Source organism: Macrobrachium nipponense, chromosome 48 (assembly GCF_015104395.2).
Source record: "Macrobrachium nipponense isolate FS-2020 chromosome 48, ASM1510439v2, whole genome shotgun sequence".
Lineage (NCBI taxonomy): Eukaryota > Metazoa > Arthropoda > Malacostraca > Decapoda > Palaemonidae > Macrobrachium > Macrobrachium nipponense.
Genome location: NC_087223.1, coordinates 19,299,625 through 19,314,851, shown reverse-complemented (window position 1 = coordinate 19,314,851; position 15,227 = coordinate 19,299,625). Strand labels below are relative to the sequence as shown.

Below are 15,227 nucleotides of genomic sequence, written 5' to 3'. Positions count from 1 at the left end.
CCCGTCAGCCACACCCAGATGATGCCCTGGAGTTGGGTCATGTTCAGGCTCTGCGATGACCCCAGAGAGATAAGAGGCTTTTGAGCTGGGAATATCTATGCTATATTTGTGTGCTTTTCACCCTATTTTTTTTTTATTTTGTACCCCCCCTGAATGAGACTGGGGAACTTACGTAATCAAAGTCACCTTGGTACTTAGAAAAAGGCCCCATCTTTTATGTGTGTCTTCAAGATAGTGAGGATTAGAAGAAGTGTCTTGCTAGAGAATGTTATTGATAAATTCATACATTTTCTGTTCCAATATTATTTTGATTTGTAGATATTTATAAACTTGTTTCACCCTAAGAGGAAAGGGGCTATAAGATGGTTACGACGTACACTTGAGGCCAAAAGTTATAATTATAGCAAATTCCATTCTGTTCAAGACTTCTCTCCTACAAAACGCTCCGTCAAGAACACAATGGCAGACAGTAGGATGCCCGTCAGCCACACCCAGATGATGCCCTGGAGTTGGGTCATGTTCAGGCTCTGCGATGACCCGGGCGGGTCAAACTTCTTGACCAGTTGGTGGACGATGCCGTACGATCGAAGCCATCTGATTCTGTGAGTGAAAGATTCCTCTTGAAAGGATGTTGGTTCGACTTTGCACGTTGGGACAGATGGAAATCTTACCTAACCCAGCTTAGAGCTAAATCCTACATGAACATACATTCATAACCGTGTCTGCAACTTAAATAGAGAACCAAGAATTTTACTGACATCTTCAGATTCAAGAAAGTTCAAGGAGGCTTCATGAGCCTTAGAAAATATACAGTTTGCTTGGCTGTGGACCAGTTGCAACTCTGCAATTTGGAATTAGTGACTGTTTTCTGAATAAGTGATATTGAACACTGACATGAAATTGAATATTATGATGTCAAGCCCAAGCAAGATGCTAATGAGAGGTGTTCAGGAATCTTAGAAATGCAGATTATGGAGACAAAATGTTGGCTTTTTCGTTTGTGTACTTGAATCATGTTGTTTGCCTAACTAATGCATTTCTGGGGATGCGCATATAACGAAGATATTGGGCAGAACCTCACGGTTGCTCGGTGGGTGAATTTGACCAATAAGACTTACCGTGTATCCATCTGTTCCTTAAACCAGCTGTTTTTATTGACAATGAACGTATAGTACGTTTGTATGACAGGGTCAGCCGATATGTGAAGCCTGCAGGGTGCGAATCCTCGTATCCCCTCCATTTGGTTGTAATATGTGGCAGTGAAGTAGTGGAAGCTGTCACTACCTGGTACAGAAGAAGAAGAATTATGATCTATTATATACAGTGAGTTTTTCCACACTGCAGCTAAACATGTCATAAACAGGTTGGAATCAAGGCAGTGACAATAAGTGATGAACGAATCGTTGGCAAATGCTGGCTAATCCTATGAAGCACTGCTTAGATTTACCAATGACTTCTATTCAACCTGTTCATGATGTGTTTGCAATAAGTTTCCAACATTGGCTCATGACGTTTTACTGGAGTGGTTGCCAATGTGTTTATAAGATGTTGAAGTGGCCATACCCTAAATGAATACACTGGAATAAGACCCACAAACCTCTCCTTGCATTTTGATCTATTGTAGAAGTTGGGCTGTGTGGGACGTCTGAATACAAGAGTGTCTTTGTGCGCCATGAACAAAAAAAAAAACCTAAACTTACTTATAGCCGCTGCTTTCCCGTCGATGATTCTCCGTTGTTTGATAGCAAAGTCTGCCCCTGTGTCTGGCACCACATGTTTGCTGATAGCACCCAGAATGCCTTTGGTTTGGTTCTGTTGATAAGAAACTTGGCGATAGCTAGCTAATTATGTCTACAAAAGGTACGATATAGTTGCAGTCTGCATTAGTGGGTCCATTCTCTGACAGAATTTTTAGGCAAACCAAGGAAAACTAAAGGCTTCTGTAATCGAATGTAACTTAACCTGGTATTCTTTGACCAGACTAATGGGCATTTGCTACCCATAACCCCAGCTTAACCTGTATACATTGCCCTGGAATGGCTGCCCATGGTTCAGCTGCAAATTTATTGACTAATTCGTATTATGTCTTGATTCATTTATGCAAAGTACGTGTTAAATATGGAAAGCTGTCATCCCACTCAATCTACAGCTGAATCAGAGTGTGGAGACTGTACCATAAAGAGCTGGTGATTTTCGCTGTTGATGGCGACGTAAGTTTCGATGTCTGGTCTCTTCGCAAGGTCGTTGAGGGAGTTGATTGGTCGTTCCAGTCTGATAAAAAGAAAAATTTAGTATGCAAAAGGCTGATGGGATATGCAACAAGTCTTTGTTGCAGCCTGAGCCACAGTGAAACAACCAACAGAGGAGAGAGAGAAGGGAGTAGACCAAACCTTGCGTTCAGAATCTGTCCCCCGTTCTCTGTGGCAAATTGTTTTAATCAGTTTCTCTAATCTAGCCCAAGCCACAGTAGAACAATGAACAGAGGCGGTACAGAAAGGTCTAAACCAAACCCTGTCTACTCCAGAATCTGTCCCTATGTGACAGATCCTATTTTAATCACCAAATTGACAGAAGTAGACTCTTCTCATCATTACCTTGGGATAGACAGCCAAGCCGTGAGGTTCCCAGAGTAGCTGGAGACCAGCGTGATGGTCACCAGCCAACTCACAGCCACCAGGCAGCGAACGCACATGCTGGCATCTTCCATCTCGTAGCCTGGCAAGGAAAGGATCTAAGTGAGACTTTGTGTTCTGAACGATCTTGGTTTGAAAAGGAAAACTGTGCAAAGAATTACAGGATTTTGTCTTTAAAACGAAGTTATTCATTAATGATAAAGTACTAAAAAGTAGACATTACAGAGTGAAGTGGTCATGAATCTTACTTCACTAGCATTAAGTCCCAGCTAAGGTGAAGCTTTTTAGGAATAGCTTACTTTACCCAATAGCCTGTAGTTGGTTACAGCTAGCGAGGAGGAACTCAAAATTCAGAAACTGCCCCAGGTCCTCCCTACCTTGGCAGATGAAAGACCGTAAGACCTGATCCAAAATGGAGGCCAGGGATCGCTCGGATTGGAGCCCCAGGGACGCGGTGATGTTGCTTAGAACCCACAGGGTTATTACGACGAAGACGATGTACAGGGAAGTGGTCACCCATGTCTAGAAGAGAATGGGTTCTGTTTTTGTAATGTCTCTGATTAATTTATGAGTCTATGCAAATAAATAAATAAAATGGAAGTATGGGACTCAAGATTTATTAGAATTACTGTACAGACTTACATTAGTATCTCAAGTCAGTGGTTTCTGTGGGCTTGTTCCATATGAATAGTCTTCATTTTCTGAATAATAACAATTGTAATAATAGTAAAAAGTAACAGTTATTACCAATGAAACCACATTTTCATATTTCTACCACTGCTACTTCTAGAAGGACAACGGCTCCATCTAACTTCCCTCCTTGGTATACTTCCTTGACCTGGCTTGACCAACATGGCCAGAAATTCCTTCGGGCCTGGGCATCACTTGCATCCCAGACACTTATTTTCTATTGATACAATTTACATTTACACACACCATAAGCATCACTACTCGATGGAACAAGTCACGGAGTGTTTCGGGAGAAGCGTCAGCAAAAGGATTTTTGTATTTAGTATTTCTTCTGTATTCTGTCTCCATGTCGAGGTATGAAATTCGACTTTTTTTTTTTTTCTTTCTTTTTTTTTTTTTTTTTTTGGAATATTATCAATACAGCATCGAAAATAGCCTTTAACTATTGGGTCAGCTTTTCACCAAAATTACCACGAAACTTTTTGCGTAATCGTTAATCGTCTGCAGAAACGGACGAACGTATAAAACGACAAATTAACTAGAAACAAAAAATACACCTACACTTGGAGGCAATGAAACTTCCAACTCACCGCGACGTATAAACAGAATAATTAAGCTAACTGTAATAAAAATAAAAAAACTCAATAAAACTCTCCCGAGATCGTTTAAAAACTTTAAACTCATCGTAACGTATAAACAAACAAATTAACGTAACCGTAAACAAAAAACGCTTTGCCAAAGACAGTCAAACGCCCCTGGATCATTTAGAAACTTGAAACTACAACCTGTAAATAAAAGCACCTCAATAAAACGCCCCCAGATCATTTAAAACCAAAAAGAAAGCGTTGATTAAACTCACCGTCCAACTGAAGACGCTGAAGATCAGGAAAGTCCCCCTCACGAGGTGCGGCTCCGAAGATCGGATGCTGGATCTCACTCCAATGTAGAATTCCGTGAATTCAGCGATCTGGTAGCGCTCGGCCGTCATGGAACAGATACCGAGGGAGATGTCCGCTTCCTGTTCGATAATGACAGAACGGGGGACGTTGAGTGCGTGGTTTTTGCGTGTAGTTTAGTGCGTAGATGAATGAAGGTCGTGTCGCGTTTGGAATGCTAGTGGTTACGATCTCACTCCTCAGGGATTCTGCTAGATGAGGTTTCCGAGTTTTTAGAGGAAGTGTTGGGTAGCGTCACGTCGCTGTTTTAATATTGGGTTCTTCGTTGTATACATATATACATATGTATAACTGAATCACGAAAGTTTGGAACGTGGTAAATGCATAAATAAAGTATAAGCCACGAAGGAAAGTGAAACACTCTAGTGTTTCATTTTCCTTCGTGGCTGATACCTTTACTTATATATACATATTTACCCATATCTATACATATATACATACAGACATTAAGGTACAAATGTCGTTTAGTATCCAGTTCACTCTACCTCGTGAATCAAGTCCGTGAGGTGAGGAACCATTTGTCAATTATAATTCCCCTTCGGTATAGTATATTGTTTGCGAGGTAGAGAGGATTGGATATTAAACTCACATTCGTCCTATTAATTCTTATCTTAATTCTAGCTCTAAAGTGCCGAAAATAAGGTCAAACACGGTCCTAAAAGTATAATCAGCGTCAGGAATGTGTCTTTGAGTTCTATACATCTAATAAAAGCTACAAACAGTGCAGGGTTTGATTGCAAGATGTTTATAGGTTCTAGGAACAAAATTCAGAGAGAACAGGTGCCAAAAGACACTTCTTCTTCTTCTCTACACAAAACACAGAACCTAAGGTCATCTTACCTCTCTGGAGATGACAACCACTCTGCTGTTCTTGTCGGTGGGAATCCCACAAGTATCCACCTTTCTGTTGGTTATCGTGAGGTTCAGAGAATCGACGATGATGGTGAAGGTCTCGCCCTCGTAGCCTATGCACCTGGTAGTTCCGTCCTTCTTGAAGTAACAGCGGCTGGTCGTCGACTGGACGAAGTCTGGAAAGTGCGAAGGAAATGGAGTAGATGTGAGACTTGGATTTCTGGATGTATAGTACGTTGGGTGATTTGAGACCTGTTCGAGCCAGATACAGTCCTTGAGTGTTTTGAGACCTGTTTAAGGCAGCATTATGAATCGCCAGTGTTTCGAGACCTGTTCAAGACAAAGCATAATGAATCACTGCCGTTTCAAGACCTGTTCAAGACAGAGCATTCTAACCCACTGGTGCCTCAAGAGTCAAGATCTGTAGAAGGCAAAGTGTACTTAATCCTCAATGTTCCGAGATGATTTTTTCGTTTGATACTGATGTTCATTCAACCTATTCAAATGTAAAAGGAGCCTGATTATAGTTATCTTGTCGTTTTGTGGCGTTCTATTTGACCTGCTTCAAAATAAGTCATGATTTAGCTTGGTTCACAGATAAATTGTCCCTGAAAATTTGAGAGAAAAGATTACCAAGGCATCATAGTACTATGCTACTTCAGAGTTAGCACATACTGGCAATACTCCCTCTTATTTACAGTCCCGTACCTATGAACATTCGTGAAGGAAGAGACAGAAAACTTTAAATTCCATGGACATACCTGGGTAAGTATCCCTCATGCTAACCACTCTGATCAACCGGCCGAAGAAATTCTCCGTGTAAGGTGGTCTCAGAGGCTTGCTGGCCTGAAGGGAATGTCTGCCATCTCTATCTGCAATCCAGTGCCCTGCTTGTCTCGCTACAAGTCCGTTTCTTGTGGGACTGCTGACCAAAATGACCCAGTCTGACAAAATGGAAATTCCAGCGTAAAGGTTTAGAAATTCCTTACAAAGGAAGCATCAAGATGGGTTCTAGTTTGTTAGTTGTGTTATGATTCTGATGAATCTGAATTCCAACCGGTTGCTGTTTTATTTCTAAATGCAAGATCGAGGATTTTGTTTTATAGTTTCCTTGTGGTTTTCGTTAATTTCACATCAGATCAATTATTATAAGTCACTGAATCTATCAGTAGATTTTACTGGAGGTGTTCATCTACTTTCTGTAAATTCGACTAGAAATTGTGGTGTCTAAAAAGACCTACATTCTGGAAAATATCAGATATTTCTGTGGGGTTTCCAAAGATCTACTTTCTGGAAAGTCTGTTAGCAATTTTTGTGGAGGTCACAGAAGTTTTCCTTCTGGAAAGTTTGTCAGAAATTGTGGTGTTCCAAAAGATATACTTTATGGGCAACCTGTGAGAGTTTAATCTCAACTGCAGTATGAAACTATCCTGTAAAACATTTTAAAGTCATAAATACCATTGAACTTCCAGACCCAGAGGAGCCAGGTCACCCGTTGGTGGATTTCGAAGGCAGAAAGTGTCGGAGTTATTGAACCTGATTCCCTTTCCTCTGCTGCAACCACGACCCAGTGGACTCTCTGGAGGAGGAGGAGGAGGAGGCAGGCAAAGCAAGAGATGTTGGTTAAAGTTTATGTCACCTAGGAGAACTTAACTAGCTTAAAAAAGACAAAACCTTTGGCAAAGTCATAGACCTAAAGCATTCACCATGTACCTCTGTGATTTCTGAACATCAGCAGTTGGTGATTTACGAGCCCATTGGATGAAATAGTGTTCTTTCACTGTCATGGCAAAACTTATATAAAAGCCAAGGACCTGTGGGATAGCAGCCCTGCATCTTAAATCTGTTGATGATTAAAGACAAAAAAATCTAATGTTGAAGTTACAGGTTTGCGTAGTTATGGTACATATAAGAAGAGTGGTTTGATTGTAGCTTTACACAGTGAAATAAGCCGAACGTTTTCTCATTTACTGAAATAAAACTGAAATGGTCGTTTGCCTGTCACTAGAAAGGATTCTTACAAGCCACTAGATATTTGTGAAGGACTGAAAAGAAGGCGTTTGTTGCGTGATTTTGTCTTTGAAAAATGAATGGCCCCGAGATAATATATTCATTGCAAGTGCCTATGGTACAGAGATAATGAAATATTAAAACTAAAAAAAAGCAATGTATTTGAAATAGCCTGAATATTTTGGAAAAACTTACATTTTCATTAGATTATCTTTTGGGATTTTACTAAAATCCTGACACTGGACAAGGATGCTATTGGTAGCTTAGGGGTACATTTGATCAAACTAAAGATATAGGAATAATTTCAATAAAATATCATCCTTAGGGATGATTAGTTGACAACATGTGTATTTAACACACTTGGCAGATACAGAAAGAGAGGAAAGGTGTCAACACAATTGAAAAATAAGGGGGGAAGAAACACAGAACAGAAGTTAGACCAACGCCATCTTGAATTGTCAATTCAAGATGGCAATGGTTAGACCCTTACAGAATCATAGAGTCCAAGAGTCTTAGAGGATCTGATGACTTCAGCGGACCACTGAGGACTCCCCACAAGGACGGCAGTCCACTGGCGCCTCAGGAAGCAGGGACTCCGGTCGGGGTCCTTCATCAGGGACTTTGTTAAGGTCATGGAGGAGTTGAATAGGCACACCGAAAGGCCCTTCGATCCCCAGGTACGGAGCATCTTCAGGTGAGACGGCTCTAGGGATAAACAAAGGGACTTAAGAAGGAGTCTTGTTGCCGAATCTGGCACCAGGCGCCAATATCGGCAGCATGATTGGATTAAGATTTGGTAGAATTGTGTTCATTTGTTGACGAAGACATTTTATTACTTATTATTTTACTAGAGTGATTTTTGCCACATTTATTAATTAAACCTGATCTTGCACTGGAGACATTGCTGATAATAATAATAATAATAATAATAATAATAATAATAATAATAATAATAATAATAATAATAATAATACCTCATATCTTATCCTATTAAAATACCTTATTAAAAAAAATTTTATGAATAAGTCAAGTAATTAATTAATTAGACAATTTATTTACGTACAAATATATCTAATTTTAATATTATAGAATATATATATATATATATATATATATATATATAATATATCAATTATTTATTTCAAATTATTTATTTCAAATAAGATCGTGATTTTTATAATTAATAGCATGTATTCATTCACGACAGAACTATATGTAAGATTATTGTTATTTGTACCTTATAGAAATAGTAATTATTCTTTTCTGGTTAAATTGCAAAATATTCACATTCCTTAAAATCATTGTGAAGAACTATATATACATTTTATAGGACTAGTTGACTTGGTTCTGGGATACGGTAATCTTCAATAAGTCTAGTAGATTGTAGACAAGATGGAGTTGGAAAACAAGTCTTCTTTGTACACTATGGCTTGATCTTGTTGAGCATTGTGTATGTGTGTATGTGTGTGTGTGTGTATAATTCATTATATACACATCTTTACAGAAACATACAGATGTCGAAACGTGACGAAAATGAGAAGATAAGTGAGCAGTTTGGTCGCGTAGACTATAAACACCGAAAGCAAATTTTTATTTCGTATGACATAGGCTGATGTTTTCTGTAATTTTTTCCCTCTGATTTGCTTTGTTGTTTGTTGGTGTATGTGTTTATATATCGGATAGTTTATCGTTTATTTCTGTTTTGAGTGTTGTTCTGTCTACGGATTTTCAATCCTTCGCTCTTCAGCATTTTATATACCTTGCAATTGAAGCAGCAGCAAGGTCTAGACGCATAGCTAGTACCATAAGGATGTTGGCGCATTTTAAACCTTATTCTTCTTGTTTTTTTCCATCAGTAAACAATAACAACAACAGTCACAAACTCTCACCTTCCTGGCACTGCAAGACCAGAGCCACGGATGGCACTCCAAGCACCGCCAAAAGCTCGTAGGACCGGATGTCCAAATTTAAAGCCCTACCGTCCCGGCCTAGAGAAACGGTAGAGCAGCCATTGTCCGTTAGCGATTCCGGACCTGTTTGATTTTTCCACCCTAGGACGTCAGTCCTGCGTCCCTCGATGACTTCTTGCGGAAGGATTGCCTTCGTAGGATCTGCTTCTCGTAGGAAGGGCGTCGTCTCCTTCAGGGATTCGGTTTCCTGGGCGGATATGACTGGAGAGAGCGTTAGGTCTAGGGAAGGTTCATCTACCGCCATTTGTAATGTTCGACAACGCTTGTATTATTTCATATATTTACGTTTATATATATATATATATATATATATATATATATATATATATATATATCTAATAAAAGGAGCCCATAAAAACACCAAAATGTAGAGAGAAAAAGTACTATATTTCAGAGACTGCTGTCTCTCTCTTCAGGTATGAATGAGAAAAGTTTACAGAAAAGGTGGTATTTATACCAAGAGATTCGTCCACAAGTAAGCCAATTTAGGTTACCGCTGATAATCTTCCTTTAATCCTCTTAAGCGTTGGTTGAATGAACACTGCGTCGACGATGTCCGATGTCCAATTCCCTTTTGAGATGTTCATTACCTGCTTCTCTTTTATTAAGGCCGATTCCATCATTTGACTCTTGTACCGGCCGTTGCTGCTATAAATTACACGTGACATATTCCAGTTTATTCTATGGTTATGTTCATTTATATGGTTGAAAATAGCCGAGTTCTGTTGTCCATACCTAACTGACCGTTTGTGTTGTTATTAATCTCTGGGAAGTGATTTACCTGTAAATTTCCGATGTAAGATTGGTCACAGTCCTGGCACGGGATCTCATATACCCCAGAGTCTTTGGGCGATGTCTTTTGTTGGACGTTAATCAGGGATTTGGCTAAGGTATTTGGGTAGGTAAATGCAAAAGGGTTGGATTTCCCAGGGTGTGAGTTACTCTCCTAATCGTCTCCAGGTGGGGAATTTTTTATTTTATTGTTGGGTGTGTCTCTGGTCTTGTCTTTAGGGGGTCGGTAGAAAATTACGTTTGCTTTTTGAATTGCTTTCTCAATTATATGGTCAGGATACTTTAAAGATGAAAGTTGCTTGCGAATTAGTTCAAATTCTTTTTCCAGGAAATCTGGGAACAAATTCGTAAGGCTCTTAAGAATAGGTTGCTAGCTACACCTATCTTGATAGTATTGTCATGATAGCTAAAGTAGTGAATATATGAAAGTGAGAACGTTGGTTTTCTGTATATGGTAAATTTGTATTCTGTCGTGTCTCTGATTATTAAAACATCAAGAAAAGGAATTTTGTTGTCTGTTTCCCATTCAACTTTAAATTTGATGCTGGGCACTAATGCGTTTAATTTTGAGAGGAATTCATTAAAATTACCCCACTTATTATCCCAAAATGTTTAGTATGTCATCCACGTATCTCATCCACAGCATGTTTTTGGGTTTTATTGCATTTATTACTGTAGTTTCAAAGTATTCCATGTACAGATTGGCTAAAATAGGACTTAAAGGACTACCCATACTACACCCGAATTTTTGCTTGTAGAATGATTCCCCGAATGAAAATACGTTATTAGATGCACATAATTCAACTAACTTTATTATTTTGTCAAGTGCCAAAGGGAAATGATCTGAATAGGGGGATAATTTTTCCCTTAAAAACTGAAGAACGTCCTGTACTGGTACTTTTGTGAATAGGGAGTCTACGTCAAGGCTTAAAAGTTTTATGTTGTGAAGTGGTATATGTGCTTCTCGAATTTGTGACAAAAGTCTTCCGAATGTTGATGTGACTGGGAGAAAAAGTGCCTAAAAAACGGAGGAGAAAGGAGGCCAGCTAACCATTTAGAAATTTTGTAATTGAAAGCTCCGGCGCATGAAACGATGGGTCTGACGGCAAAATTGTAATAATGGACAAAGACTTCTACCTCGACAAAATCAACCAGCTCCTTAGCGACACAAATACTTACGAAAAACTGACGAAAAATCCCCTCCAGAACGTTCCCACAGAATTTTTTCGGAAAGTAAGATTAATTGGCCAAGACAAAAGGAGTATTGAAACTATTAGAGAAATTTAAAGTAATTAATCCTAAATTACCCTACTTTTATGGTCTTCCCAAAACTCACAAAGACAATCTTCCATTCAGACCCATCGTTTCATGCGCCGGAGCTTTCAATTACAAATTTCTAAATGGTATAGCTGGCCACTCCTTTCTCCTTTTTTAGGCACTTTTTCTCCCAGTCACATCAAACATTCGGAAGACTTTTGTCACAAATTCAGAGAAGCACATATACCACTTCACAACATAAAACTTTTAAGCCTTGACGTAGACTCCCTATTCACAAAAGTACCAGTACAGGACGTTCTTCAGTTTTTAAGGGAAAAATTATCCCCCTATTCAGATCATTTCCCTTTGGCACTTGACAAAATAATAAAGTTAGTTGAATTATGTGCATCTAATAACGTATTTTCATTCGGGGAATCATTCTACAAGCAAAAATTCGGGTGTAGTATGGGTAGTCCTTTAAGTCCTATTTTAGCCAATCTGTACATGGAATACTTTGAAACTACAGTAATAAATGCAATAAAACCCAAAAACATGCTGTGGATGAGATACGTGGATGACATACTAACATTTTGGGATAATAAGTGGGGTAATTTTAATGAATTCCTCTCAAAATTAAACGCATTAGTGCCCAGCATCAAATTTAAAGTTGAATGGGAAACAGACAACAAAATTCCTTTTCTTGATGTTTTAATAATCAGAGACACGACAGAATACAAATTTACCATATACAGAAAACCAACGTTCTCACTTTCATATATTCACTACTTTAGCTATCATGACAATACTATCAAGATAGGTGTAGCTAGCAACCTATTCTTAAGAGCCTACGAATTTGTTCCCCAGATTTCCTGGAAAAAGAATTTGAACTAATTCGCAAGCAACTTTCATCTTTAAAGTATCCTGACCATATAATTGAGAAAGCAATTCAAAAAGCAAACGTAATTTTCTACCGACCCCCTAAAGACAAACCAGAGAGACACCCAACAATAAAATAAAAATTCCCCACCTGGAGACGATTAGGAGAGTAACTCACACCCTTGGGAAATCCACCTTTTGCATTTGCCTACCCAAATACCTTAGCCAAATCCCTGATTAACGTCCAACAAAAGACATCTCCCAAAGACTCTGGGGTATATGAGATCCCGTGCCAGGACTGTGACCAATCTTACATCGGATTTACAGGTAAATCACTTCCCCAGAGATTAATACAACACAAACGGTCAGTTAGGTATGGACAACAGAACTCGGCTATTTTCAACCATATAAATGAACATAACCTAGAATAAACTGGAATATGTCACGTGTAATTTATAGCAGCAACTGGCCGGTACAAGAGTCAAATGATGGAATCGGCCTTAATAAAAGAGAAGCAGGTAATGAAACATCTCAAAAGGGAATTGGACATCGGACATCGTCGACGCAGTGTTCATTCAACCAAACGCTTAAGAGGATTAAAGGAAGATTATCAGCGGGGGTAACCTAAATTGGCTTACTTGTGGACGGATCTCTTGGTATAAATACCACCTTTTCTGTAAACTTTTCTCATTCATATACCTGAAGAGAGAGACAGCAGTCTCTGAAATAAAGTACTTTTCTCTCTACATTTTGGTGTTTTTTATGGGCTCCTTTTATTAGATGGAATTCTGTTGTTACAGAACATTTTTACCAGTCATATATATATATATATATATATATATATATATATTATATATATATATATTAAGGGAGAATAGCTACTTACCAATTATGGTCATTTTGATCACAAGTAATGCAATGTCAGCCATTATAGGAACTTGCCAAACTTCTCCGTTGTCTTAAGTCAGCGCTGTTTTGACACAGACCTGAAATTAGGGATAATATATTATATAGATAGATAGATATAGATAGATAGATAGATAGATATAAATCTACTTCCAAACTCTGGAATCTCTACCATGCTTCTAGTTTTCCATACCAATGGCCAACCATCTTCCAAGATGTACTAGGCGTATAGATTTCTTTTAGGATTGAAATTTACTCTTTCTTCTTCTTCTTCTCTTCTTCTTTCCTAATCTAGAGTCCTGCAGGACTGGGCTAGATACGGACGTGAGATTGCCGCTCCCACAGGTCTCTGTTGTGTTTTTAGAGTTGCCTTTTTCTATTTATTAGCTTAAATCTTGAATCATTTCTTAATTTTGTTTAATATTTAATCGGTCTACATTAGGTACGTTCTTTAGAGTGACAGAATAAGTATTTATTAAAAAGAACACTGACATCTTACTGACTTTTACTTGCCCAGACCAGATGCAGCAGGTTGGATTATAACCCTGGAAACCTTATTGTACTTAGATAGCGGCCTAGGGCAGTTTGTATCCTAGATGCTAGGTAATTCAACCCCTTGATTTTGCTCTTTGTTGTATAGTTATAAAAATTAATCCCTTCTAAGTTGAGTAAAATACAGTATTAATCCACTAAGTACCTCCCTGAATCAACTTTGTACCCACATGGTACAACTTGAGTTACCCACAGGGTATTGAATCCCTTTGTGGGTATGCTATCCCTGGGCTAAGATCCCCTGGGTATAAGTAAGTTCTGCCTTTAGATTGGAGTGAGATAATCAAGTTATAAATCTGAAGTTAGGGTCAGGTCAGGTCACTCTTATCTTAGAAGACTCAATTTTCACTCAGAATTCACCAGTAAGTTGTAGCTATAGTTGGTATCTCACCTAGACACAGCTGCTCTCTGCAGAGAACCTTCTACCTTGGAGTCTGCTGATCTTATGAGCTATAGGATTTACATTGCATCATGGGATGGGAATGTTAAAAACCCCGCCCAGGAATGATACCAGCCAATGGGGGAACAGGATCAGCTCTTTGAATTGTTGCCAGCCAATGAGGGACTATGATCAGTTCTCTGGAGTGTTGGCAGCCAATTGGCAAGCACGGTTAGGTGTCTGGAAGGGTGATGACAGCCAATAGCAGAAGGGTAGATAGACGCTGCTGATTGGTAGTTTGAGAGACGGCCTCGCTTCTGATTGGCTGCTTGATTACCCAAACCAGGCAGGCCAATCAGTCATGTCTTTGTAACTTGTTTGTTTTTACTTTGTGAACTAAGTCTTCATATGTCAATATGTCTGTTAGTCTTACGAAAAGTTAGACAGATTGAACGGAGGAGGAGTTAGTGATATTCTCTCTCTCTCTCTCTCTCTCTCTCACACACACACACACACACCTCTTACATTATCTGAGAAAAGTAAGAAATCAACATAAATTAAAAGCGAATAATGATGAAAAACAGAGGCATTATCCAACCCAAATTATATTTGCTGTCATAAGCAAAAAACCTTCCAGATATTGTAAACGAAAATAACACTTACTGACATTCCACATGTAGATGATATAGATGATATAATGATGGAAAAGGAGGTAATAGATGGTGTGGACATATCCTTCTCCAAACCCTAGGGAGAATAGGACTTGATAATGTCAGCTGCCCTAAATGTACAAGAATTCAGTTCACTTTACTGAAGGGAGAGTGACTGGTTTGGGTTAAAAAAAAGATCACAGATGGAGAGTGAAATGGCTGATGTTTTTAAATGATGAAAGTGACTGATTTGGTGATAGGACATTGAGGAAAAAGATCAGGGACTGGTGAAAGAACTTAAAAGTGCTTCCAAGAGGTAGAAGAGTAAGACTTGTATATAAGTATCTAAGAGTAAATATCCTGAAGGATTGTAGGATATGAGAAGATAGGATTCTCTCTCTCTCTCTCTCTCTCTCTCTCTCTCTCTCTCTCTCTCTCTCTCAAAGTATCTAGAAGTAAATATCTTGAAGGATTGTAGGATATGAGAAGATAGGATTCTCTCTCTCTCTCTCTCTCTCTCTCTCTCTCTCTCTCTCTCTCTCTCTCTCTCTCTCTCTCTCTCTCTCAGTATCTAGGAGTAAATATCTTGAAGGATATTAGGATATGAGAAGATAGGAGTCTCTCTCTCTCTCTCTCTCTCTCTCTCTCTCCTCTCTCGTCTCTCTCTCTCTCTCTCTCGTCACTGAGACACGTACTTGATAATG

At 38.8% G+C, this 15,227-nt stretch overlaps 1 protein-coding gene across 1 annotated transcript; it reads right to left on the bottom strand.

The window, feature by feature from the left end:
* Positions 1-299: 299 nt before the first annotated feature.
* Positions 300-13,933, bottom strand: LOC135204955 (glutamate receptor ionotropic, kainate 4-like). Its single transcript, XM_064235194.1, has 14 exons — positions 13,886-13,933; positions 12,923-13,022; positions 9,031-9,312; positions 7,632-7,846; positions 6,590-6,710; positions 5,893-6,075; positions 5,120-5,307; positions 4,183-4,341; positions 3,011-3,155; positions 2,595-2,715; positions 2,175-2,271; positions 1,701-1,812; positions 1,119-1,284; positions 300-600 (listed from the first exon to the last, which is right to left on the bottom strand). The coding sequence occupies exons 2-14, from the start codon at positions 12,963-12,965 to the stop codon at positions 420-422; spliced, it is 2,013 nt and encodes a 670-aa protein (XP_064091264.1). The 5' UTR covers positions 12,966-13,022; positions 13,886-13,933; the 3' UTR covers positions 300-419.
* Positions 13,934-15,227: the final 1,294 nt, after the last annotated feature.

What these genes read in the sequence shown, in the direction of transcription:
- LOC135204955 (XM_064235194.1), bottom strand. Translation starts at nt 12,965, where the DNA reads ATGGCTGACATTGCATTACTTGTGATCAAAATGACCATAATTG. An exon ending in CATGAGGGATACTTACCCAG is followed by an intron (nt 5,308 to 5,892) that starts GTATGTCCATGG and finishes CGCACTTTCCAG; the next exon opens with ACTTCGTCCAGTCGACGACC. An exon ending in CGGGAAAGCAGCGGCTATAA is followed by an intron (nt 1,285 to 1,700) that starts GTAAGTTTAGGT and finishes CTTCTGTACCAG; the next exon opens with GTAGTGACAGCTTCCACTAC.